The following is an 11083-nucleotide window of genomic DNA, read 5'->3' as shown; positions in this document are numbered from 1 at the left end:
AGCTCGTTGAAAGCCTTATTGAGAACTCATTTAGTCCCACGATTTGAACTCGGATTTCAACGATATATGAGCTCAGCTAGGTCTGTTGGACTTTAGTTGATTGGGTCAATCTTTTGGACTGAGTCTAGTCTATAAGAAGTGGTGTGAAAAATATGTATAATAAATAGTTTCATAAATGAAAATGCATTACTAAATAAAAAATGCGTATTTAATATTTTTTTAATATGTTAAAATGGTTATAAAAAAAATAAAATTATAAAAATAATCTAAAACGTTTGTTAACATCTCAAAAATAAAAACATCGAAAACGCCAAAACAAAAAAAAAATTACGTGATTCACACACACCCCCAGCTTTGAAAAGCATAGGACAGATAGTACTTTTGCGTGTGTGGTTTGAGTATCTGATTTTGTTTTTTGTTTGTTTTTGGTTTTGGTGTGGAATTTGTGTTGGATACGCAGTTGGCACGTAATCCTTTCCTTTCTTCTCAAAGGAATAATAAGAACACAAAGTGCCAAAGGGGGAGGAGACCCACTCTTTCGTATCATATCGTATCGTATCGTATCGTATGTGAGAGCCAATCCAATGAATAAATAACGTTTTGGGTCGGAGCGAATAATAATTGAATTAAAAATTGAGAGTCGCGGAGTGACTGAGTGAGTGATTGGTTGTTAAGTTGATAGCGAAATTGGATTTGGGGCCAGACAGAAAGAAAGAGATCTAGCTAGCTAGCCACCTTTGACTTTGACCTTGACTTTTATACCACTATTTTTTATTTTGTCACCGTGACCGTCACCAATTTCAATTTGACAAAATAACGGCGCAATTCAACTGAGACGGACTAAATGCTTGTATTATTGTATCCAATGAAAAAATAATAATCTACTCATTTTGCAGTCAGTCAGTCAGTCAGTAGTACATCAAGTTTGGTGGGTGGCCTGGCCATGGGAACTGGAAAGCAAGGATGGAATCAACCAATAAATAAATAATAATAATAATAATCACATATTTGGTAAGTAGGCAGCGCAAGCGCTTCCAGTTCTAGATTGCTTAACCATCCTTAACTTTACAATTTGCAGTAACAATAAAAAGGTTTTACTTCCTATCTGTTTTTAGGATATATTTATTAAGATATATTAAATATTTTTAGTAATTCATAATAAATGTATTTTATTTTACATTTTCTTACCAACTAATAAAAGTATTCAAATGTCAAAAATAAAAATATATTAATATTCTTTAATAAATTAATAATAAGAGGCAACACTGATCATCATATCTTGTATTAAGATTTATATCTCAAGATTAACTCCTTGAAACTACATGAAAGAGAGAGAGTTAGGTGTCTCGCAATATGGCATTTAATATTCAAGTCAATAATGAAATTAAAAAAAAAAATCAAAATGAAGAGCTTACAATAAAATAATTTTACTTGTGGAGCTTTTTCCTTTACATGGACAGAAGAAAATGAGATATTTATGATTAGTATCAAGATGGTTGAGGTTTTGAATTCTCGGGATTAATTTTTTATCAGGTAATAAAATTTATAATTTGAATTTGAATAGAGATAGATATATTAGATCTAACTTAAATCTTATATTAGGATCCGGAAATTATATCCGAATTACTCTTTTGAATCTAGATGAGAGCCCAAAAAAAAAAAAAATGTCAATATATCATCATGTTATGGATTTAAATTTAGAATAGGTAATGACATTTTGATAATTTTATTATGGCATAACGCCAGCGCTATCTAAAGATGATTATTAACAAAACTCAAAATAAAATACAGTAGCTTAATGCTAGCCTGTCCCTATCATGTGTGCCTGCTATTTATTTAGTCACTTAATTTTGTTTTTTTTCCAATTGTCACATGCTACACCGAATATTCATATTTTCTCAATTGAAGGCTAGAATAAGAGGAAGAATTCAAATGGCTAAAGTAATATTTGGGCATCTGCAAGTTAAGGCAACATGCATGCTCTCACCTGTTTTTGGGTTTACCTCTCTCTTCTGTTCAGCTAGCTATCCATGTAATTTGATTTTGACATAATATTTATTTATTACCATTCCGGAAAAAGGAGTTGCAGGATTTTATAATAAACAAGCGTTTACCTTTTGGGGGTTATACAACAAGAATGTTAATTTTGCAACCTGTTGCAAAGTGCACGCGCGTTTTCTCTTTTCTATAATGCACTTATCCAATTGGGAAGAAATCGGACAATATTGTGACATTCAATTCTCCGTCTCATCTAATTCCCAATCTTTAAGATGGTCTTTTAGAGGTTGAGTAGGGATTTCCCACTCTTCACCTCCCCATGCTGAATCCATCTCTGGCAATTGGTAGTCGTCCGGCCTCAGTGACAGCTGAAACTCCGGAAGATCAGGTAACACTTGGAGTCCCCTGCATCATGTCCGTGGCATGTAATGCTAAATTAACTCCCTTTTACTTCGCAGTCGTATATATTTCACTAGGGAACGTGAGAGTGTAATTATATTAGAAGAAGCAACTCCTTTAACTTACTTTTCTTGATCTAAAAGGTGGCCGTGCACCTGGGACTTCTTTGATGCTACCTCTGGAATTTTCTTACTTAAATGCTTCATCACACCCCAGAGTGGAGGAGCCCTTCCCGGAAGATCAATCAAGAGGAACAAAAATAAACCATCTTCTCATCAGTATATATAGCAGCCGTAAGGGGGGAAAAAGAAAAAGGAAAATAAAATCTTCTTATAATCAATGTGCATGCACCACACACGCACTGTAAAAACAAATCCAAAACCAACCTCGTAACTGGAACTGCAAGACAAAAGCTTAAGCAGGCCTTCTTGCTTTCTGAAAGTAGTTCTTCTGCAGCTAGAAAGCAACACACGGCACTAACATGACAGGATGGTTCACTACCTTTGTCCACGATCAAGCCATGATAGTAGTAAGCTGCAGCCTGATATATAATGTCAAGTGATGATTAATTAGAATCCTTGGGTTGCAAAAGCTTCTTCTGGGAAGAGAGAAATTCTTGAAATCTAGTTAGTAATGAAGATTGATAATGATCAAGACCTTTGCTTCAAGATATTTCCATTTGATGAACAACAGATGCTTGTTTCCATATCCATTGCCCATGCCACATTCTGACAAACAGTAATGAGCCTGAAGACAAAAAAAGATCACATAATACAACGTGTGAGAATTTCCAATGATTGATACCTAGCAAGGAAATTTGAACAAACAAACGATCAATAATGACACTTGCAGGCAGAAAACTGCCCCATTTATAATATAAGGAGGACCATTGAACATTAACTTCGTAACAAACATGAAATACAAGAACATAAAAGAGGCTGAGAAACAGAATCCATCTTAATGAAAGATCTCAACCTTCTATATATTGGGCTCTCTAACATCTATATAAAAAACCTGAACTCGTAGAAATATGATAATTTCCTTCTGTATAATGTTCTAAGCAAAAAAGACCCTAATTTAATTGACTCTTAGGCTTAGTTTGGCTAGGCTTTTATTTTTGTAGCTTTTAATCTAGATAGCGTTTAAGCTGGTAATAGCGTTTAAACTAATAATGTGTTTGGATAAATGTACTTTTAAGCTATTAGTTAATAGTTATGTACTTGGTTTGAAAGAGTTGATAAACTATTACAACTAGATAAAAAGACAAAAATAGATATATTGTTAAATGATGTAAAATTTTATCATTAAATATTAATAAATTATATATAATTATTAAAAATATATTAATACAATATATATACATTTTTTATTTTTTTCTTTCAATATATTATCATTAAATTAATATTATATACAATAATATATATATATATACACAGCGATCAGGCAGCCCGAGGATGGAGGCGCGGGCGGCGATTGAGGCTGCGGTCGACGGCGATTTAGGCTAGAGGCGGTGGCCGATGGGGACAGGGATGGGTTTGAGGCGGTAGCTACCAGCGACGGTGGAGCTGGAGACAGCAGCTGACGGCGATGGAGGAGCTGGAGGCGACGGTAGGGGTGATGACAAGGTGGATGGCGACGGATGACTGGCAACAATGGCGGGCTGGCAGCCAGAAATTGATTGCAGAGGGTTGAAGAAGAAGGATTGGGTTGGAAATTGATGTTTTGGTTGAGGGTAAATAGGTAATTTGAAGGGTCAAGTCAGCTTTTATTTTAGTAGCTTTTTGCAAAAGCTGAGGGGGAGTAGTTTCTCAAAAAGCTGTTAAAATAGTGTTTAAGTTATATAACTTTTAAGCTGTTTGAGTTTGTAATATATGTAATTGCAAAACGTTTGACAGCTTATAAGCTTTATAGCTTATAAACTATTCATAACTTATAAGCGGCCAAACGGCATAGCCAAACTAGCCCTTATTCTGTCAAGAAGAAACTCATATTTGGTTGTTCTCTTCATACACTACGCATATACTAGCACAAGTTACATGTAGACATATAGAGATGAAAATATACATGGACTTGAAGCAAAATGAAACCAAGAACAGTAATCTCATGTTCAAAAAGTAAGCCACGCGTTTCAGCTCTCTAGATTTTTCTTAAAAATAAATAAATAAATAAAGAAGAAGAAGCTAAAAGCTGCAGGAAATCCAAAGCTTTGGCAAATACTGAGTTGTCTCAGCAAAATACCATAACTGGAAGAAATCCTGTATTCACGATATCAGTACCACATCATAAATCAACCAATACTGGAAGAATTTCCAGGGTATGAAATTTGAGAAATAGTAGCAAAAGGTGACGGTAAGGGAGAATTAATAATATTAATTAGGCAGGCAACATAAAACTATAGATCACACTAATTCTATACCTGCCCATAGTAGCTCAGCTGTTCACATGCCAACCTCCTCTTCACAGGTAAGGTAGCATATTGACTTTCTGCAGCTAGACCAAGCTGTATTTCAGTTCCCTGAATTTGTCATATATAAAAGTAAGAGTATCAGAAGATTTCAATGATCACTGAGATGCTAATAAATACGCCCCAGCCTCTGGTTGCTAATTGTGCACTCGATATCGAGGATCAAAATCACATGCAAAGCGGGGGGCTTCCTTCACTGGAGACGCCCTTTTTCTGCAGACTTCTTATAATTCAAAGCCACTCCTGACCCGGAAATTAATGGTGTCTTTTTCCTTCATTCTTTATGAAAATGATTGAGAAATGGGTTAAAGCCACTTGCAGTATTCAAGTAAACAAAGTTATTTTATTACCGAAATTTTGTATAGAATTTTATTGGATTTTGTCTTTTTTAAATAAATAAATGTAAATTAGCCAGGTCATGTTTGTAGTAGAATTTTGTGTAACAGGAAAAAAAAAAAAAAGGACCTTTTGTATGTATATGTATGTGTGTGTATGCATACCTGGCCTAGTGCTTGAATGGAAACCGCCTCCAATACACCCTCCTGCAGGTCTTCTGGGAACCTCTGCCTGGAAGAGGATGAACACATGAATTTTTTGTCCGGTAATTATGAGGACCAAAACAAAACAGAAGTGGAAGCATAAAGATGGATAAGTTTCCAAGTATCACTTATGACAATCATACATACTTAATATCATGTGGCAACCGAACAAGAACATTCCGAACACAAAATTCCAAGTAACCGGATGCCTTGAGCAGTAAATCAACAGCATCCCTCATGCAATCGCAATCTAGACTAGAGAACAAATTAAATTAATAAACTATATAGTGTATATATATATATATATATTACAGAAAACTTGGAACAGCATGAGCAAATAGCTAAATATATATTAACAGTTAAAATATGCATGGATTTAGATCTGGAGCTGGTGCATTAAGATGAGAGAGGAATGGGGAACCTGCAGATACGAGTCTTTCAGAAGAACCCAAGCGGTGTTTAGGAATCAGCATGGAATTTGCCTCTGTCAATGTCAACATTGCCATCATGTGGATGACACACAGTATCTCAAACCAGCAATTGGCAACGCAAACTTCCTGCACGTTCGTTCATCAAAATCCTCATGATTTGTGTATAACCAAATTACGCGCGCGCAGGCGCAGCAGCAATTAATGAAAAAGCTAATTACAGACAAGATAGAGTAATATTTCCTAATTAATTAGTTTGGAAAATGCTTACTTGTCGCCCATCCTCCAAAATTTTCCATTTAAACTCCAGTACTGGTTGAAAACTATGATCTGTAAATTAATACAAGCATGCGTCATTCCAATTGTTAGGGCACAAAGCAAGAGCGCGGGAAGCACATTAATATAAAAGTATTTAAATTTAGTGTATGTGTGTGTGTGGGAGAGAGAGAGAGAGGGAGAGAGAAACCTATCTTGGTGAGGCCAAGTAGAAGAGGCAAGTAATCCTCCATTGCTCTCTGTAATTCAGTAACAGCAGATCCCCCTGCAGAAAATAGCTAGAAATCCGCATCAGATAAATGTATATATACGTACGTGTGTGTGTTTGGGGGAGGTTAGCTAGGGATCGATCGATAATATTGAGAGCTTATACATAATTCATTAGAAAGCGAGCGAGCGCACCAGTGTCCTCTGCAATGAAGACAATCCGGTTGCGAAGAGAAACAATTCTGTCTGCGAGATGTTTGGGAATTAGACCTCTGAGCGGCCTCTGAAGATCAGATTGGAGCGGGACACGCATGGAGGGGACAAATATTGCAATTTCGGGGATATTGGAGGACTTGTTGCTGTTTTTCTTTCTTGCAAGCGCAGACACAGAAGGTGTGCACCCCATATCGGTCGTTGTTGCAGGGAAGGGGACTCACTCGTTGGCAATGTAGCATCGATCCTACATAAATATACATGGATGGATGGATCACATCGAAATGGGCATGAAGCTAGCTAGCAAAGACAGAAGAGAAATCAAATCTGAGCTCCAAACAAGCAAAGCAATAATTGAGAAAGGGAACAGTGCGTAGTTGTTGGTTAAGAGAGTTAATAATAACAAGGGAACCTAAAATATTGGCGGAAGGTAGCAACAGTTAAAGCGTGCATGTTCTGTTTGTTCTGAGCGGCAGAGTGGGGAAACGCTTACTGGTTTATCTGACAGGACGAAGAGAGAAAGGATGAAGCTTCCGCGATGGATTAAGGATGATGTTGAAAACGTAACATGGCCACACATATATATATAATTATGAAAAAAGAAAAATAAATGAGAGAGAGAGAGAGAGAGAGAGAGAGGTCCCTGGGACCGAGAAATGGACTCACATGGCCAATGCGTAGGACGAGAAACAATTGGTCTCACCGATGCCGATGATGAAGTGGAAGAGGGGGGTGCGCGCGCAAATTAAGGCATGTATAATGCACATTTCCAAATTCCAAGATCCCAATTTCGTAATGAATTTATTTGTGATATTTTCAGTGAATATTAATTAATTTGTGTTAAACTTGATTTGTTTGAAAAAATAGCACACACATGACATGACATGAGCGTTGTAATGGCATCTCCAAAACACTGAGCAGTAGACGCGTCTATTAATCCCCATTTCAATTTAACTCTTAACTTTAATTAAAAAAAAAAAAAATCCCCATTTCCGAATGCGTGCATCTTCTTCTTTAATTAGCACCTACCCTAATTACTTATTATTATTGATTTCATTTATTATAATAATAATAATGTTATATAGACTAGACGGATAGTGGTAGTTGCATTAAAAATTAAATATGAACTTATAATAAAACACTAATACTAATAAATGAATTTGGGAATCCACCTTCTTATGTAATATCAATCAATGTGTAAGGCAGAAAGCGCGGTATCGACGAGACAGGCTGCTTGCTTGCTTGCTTTGTGAAGCAGAAGCAGAAGCAGCTGGCATAATGGCAACCCCTATTCAACTCAACTCCCAGTACGGCTGCCAGCCTGCCTCTGCCTGCTTGCTTGCTTCTAGGATAGCGCGTAGCTTACAACTCCCAAGTTAACCAATACACCATTAGTTAACTAATTATACACCATTAATTAATAAATATACTCACTCTTTTTACATCTAGCTAGCTACTACTTTTCGACTCTTCCATCCTACTACTATTACTACTACTACTACTACTCTTCTCCTCCTTTTTCTTCTCAGCGCGTAGAATTGAACATGAATTCAGCAGCGGATGATGCACGCATCGCCTTTTTTGACTTTTTGATGAAGGGAGGGCTACTTATCAATCCAACAGTCTTAGCCACAACTGTGTCACCTACTGCTCCCATTCACACAAGATACGAATCACCCGCTGCTGCCATTCATCACATCGTTCATTCCATTCTAATATTTGTAATACAAAATATAATACATTAATATACAAATATTATAATAATATCACAAGTAAATGTAAATATTTAAAATAACATTTCCATGTATGTAATACCATTTTTTTCCCCCTCAAAAACCTAAATCCCAATTCTCACGCCATATGTATTCATGTGCTATCTCCACCGCTCCACATGCTCTCGTATTTGATCAAAAAATTCTTCTATCTCCCCTCTCCCCTCTTGTTAAAACATCCTCCTCAATACTTTGGAAATACCAAAAAAAATGCACTCAAAACAAGTCTCCCTCTCTCTCTCTCTCTCTCTCTCAAAAATGGCAACAAACAGTCTGTTGCTTTACTAGTCTATATGAATCAGAATCACAACCACATGCGTGCTGCTTTGCTTTGCTTTATCTGGGGACTGATATTTTTGACAGATTGATTGAGAGAGTTGAGACTGCATCATTATATATTAATTAATTAATTAGCTAGCTTGAATTGAATTCCAAATGCTAGAGGTTGGTTGGCTGGCTGAACCTCTTTCCCTGTGCTGTGGATAACGCGGGCGGCATCTGTTGAACCAAATCTCGTTATTTTTCATCCATGCATCAATGTTCCCAAAAAGAAAAGAAACTTGAGCGACGGCTAAAATACTTGATAATCCTGGAAAAAAAAATCAGCATATATAGCAACAAATGCTCTCTGTGTGTGTGCGTGTGACTGTGTTGAGTGGAAATCAAAATACATTAATACAATACAATAATACATAAAGGGAGGATTGGGAGCACTGTGGGTGTGTGTCCGAGTCTGAAGCACGCAGCTGCTGCTAGGCGTTCCCAGCAAAGCGTTCCACTGCGATTCCAGGTGCTACAAAGCTGCCAAGGCTTTCGGAGATATGACGAGTTGCTTTCTCATAATTGACGAAGCCCATGAACCAGAAATCATGGCCGTCCACCGTCACGATCTGCAGATACTTCTCCGACGGATTTTCCCTCATCACTACTGGGTTGATGGTCACGATCTTCCCCAAAGGCACCATAACCTACTTATTCCCGCCCGCCCATCAATCAATCAGTATATATTATTTATTATAATTATGTGTTCGTGTATATTATAAATTGAATTTAATTAATTTGGAAACCATAAGTAAAATTACCTTGTAATAGCTCCATGTCTCTTGGCCGGACGGGCCAGTGAAGGATAGGGGTTGATCGCTGCAAAAGGCTACATGAACGTTGGACAGATAGATGGTTCCGGCGACGGGACCAGTGGTGGTGGACAGGTAACAGGCAAACGTTTTCTTGAGCTTTTCATTTGGGAAGGTTGCGAAAGTCTGCTTGAACAAAGATTCAAAGCCGCCTCCTGTAATTGCTTTGGCGGTGAGGTTCACTTTATCCCAAGCTGCTCCCGATACGGATGGCCCCAATTTCACTGTGATTCAAATCAAGATATATATATATAGATGGATTTCAATACCAAGTACACGGGAAGTTCTTAACTTTGAGAGGTATATAATAGGTATATGGATATGGGTATGGGTATGCGTACTTACGGTTGTGCCAGATGTCGCGGGCGGTGCCCTTAGCCTTCTGGGTATTGAACTTTTGGAGGATAGATTCCATGGGACTGGTGGTGGGGGTCCTGTCGATAGGGTCGTATTGAAGGTAGGGATGGTGGTGGTAGTAGGGTTTAACGTCGGCGGCACTCCACAGAGCTGCCTTTTGGTTACCGGGCTTGCCAGTGGGGACGGCAGGTGCCCCCATGACAAGAGTCCCCCACTTGGAGTCGGAGTTTTCATGGTATTGGTAGGATGTTGATGAGGAAGAGGAGGAGGAAGAAGCCCCCGCCCCTGCGCCTGCCTCTGCCTCTGCAGTTTGATATTGAGGAGGAGGAGTTGCTTGGCCGCTGGGTGGTGGTGGTTGGGACAAGGCCGAAGGGTATTGAGATGTGGATTCTTGGGCGTCGCTGGCCATGGTGGCTGGAGGAGAAGGAGGAGGAGAAGCAGAAAATTAGGAGAATAAATATTTTTCTTTACAGTGCTTTCTGTTTGTAGCCGTAGGACTGCCCTGCCCCTGCCTACAAGGAGAGCTTAATAAATATACAAGAAGATGGGAAGCAGGAAATGGAATGGGATTGGAAGGGACCTGATGAACCTCCATCGAGATGCGCTATTAAATGTTAGTCAATTTACTTGGCTTCATTTTTCGGTCCTTACAACAAAGAAAGAAAGGAAGAGTCGCTGAACGCGGAAGGATTAGGGTCCATCCAGCCAGCCAGCCAGCGAGTATAAAATGATGTATAATGTTATTTGTACAGAACTCAGTGTATAAAATGCTTTATAGAATAATAAAATAATCAATTTATCCATACAAGAAATAACCCAAACTCAAAAACCTTAAACACACACTCTCTCTCTCCTTTGTCTATCTCTCAATCTCGCCCTCTCCATGGCCATTGTTGCTTGTTGCATTATCGGTTAGTTTGGGTGATTATCGGTTGTTAAAGGATGCAGCGGTGCTGAGACAAGACGACGAGAAAAGACAGAGACGAGGCAACGAGAAGAGACAAGGCGGTAAGGTGGCAGAGGCAAAGCGACGAGAGACGATGAGATTGCAGCAACGAGAGGAGGCAAGGCAGCAACGAGAATAGACAAGGACGAGGCGACAGGGAAAGAGAGGGGAGAGAGAGAGAAGAGAGTGAACAAAAATATGATATATCGCGATATATCACCCTGTAAAGGGTTCTATAAACCCTTTTCTATACAAATAACACGATCCAAAATGATTTAGTTGTATGGTCAACTCAAATAATCAAATAATAATAATAACAATGGAATGTTATTTTGTGAGTGAGTCCATGTT

General features: G+C 38.2%; 2 protein-coding genes across 3 annotated transcripts; both read right to left on the bottom strand.

Annotated features, from left to right (window-relative positions):
- Positions 1-2039: 2039 nt before the first annotated feature.
- LOC127803951 (uncharacterized) lies at positions 2040-7087 on the bottom strand. 2 transcript variants are annotated; one of them, XM_052340621.1, is made up of 12 exons: positions 7018-7087; positions 6507-6771; positions 6295-6369; positions 6100-6158; positions 5822-5957; positions 5548-5650; positions 5362-5428; positions 4814-4912; positions 3055-3144; positions 2784-2938; positions 2524-2625; positions 2040-2403 (listed from the first exon to the last, which is right to left on the bottom strand). In XM_052340621.1, the coding sequence occupies exons 2-12, from the start codon at positions 6715-6717 to the stop codon at positions 2235-2237; spliced, it is 1266 nt and encodes a 421-aa protein (XP_052196581.1). In that variant the 5' UTR covers positions 6718-6771; positions 7018-7087; the 3' UTR covers positions 2040-2234. The 2 variants fall into 2 exon arrangements, with proteins under 2 accessions (XP_052196581.1, XP_052196582.1); XM_052340622.1 differs by having other exon boundaries at positions 6937-7059.
- Positions 7088-8846: 1759 nt separating this feature from the next.
- LOC127803953 (GEM-like protein 5) lies at positions 8847-10439 on the bottom strand. The gene is made up of 3 exons (XM_052340626.1): positions 9775-10439; positions 9379-9653; positions 8847-9264 (listed from the first exon to the last, which is right to left on the bottom strand). The coding sequence occupies exons 1-3, from the start codon at positions 10193-10195 to the stop codon at positions 9049-9051; spliced, it is 912 nt and encodes a 303-aa protein (XP_052196586.1). The 5' UTR covers positions 10196-10439; the 3' UTR covers positions 8847-9048.
- Between the last annotated feature and the right edge of the window lie 644 nt (positions 10440-11083).

The sequence above is a fragment of the Diospyros lotus genome, chromosome 6 (genome assembly GCF_014633365.1).
Source record: "Diospyros lotus cultivar Yz01 chromosome 6, ASM1463336v1, whole genome shotgun sequence".
Classification (NCBI taxonomy): Eukaryota; Viridiplantae; Streptophyta; class Magnoliopsida; order Ericales; family Ebenaceae; genus Diospyros; species Diospyros lotus.
This window is presented reverse-complemented; position numbering and strand designations above follow the sequence as displayed.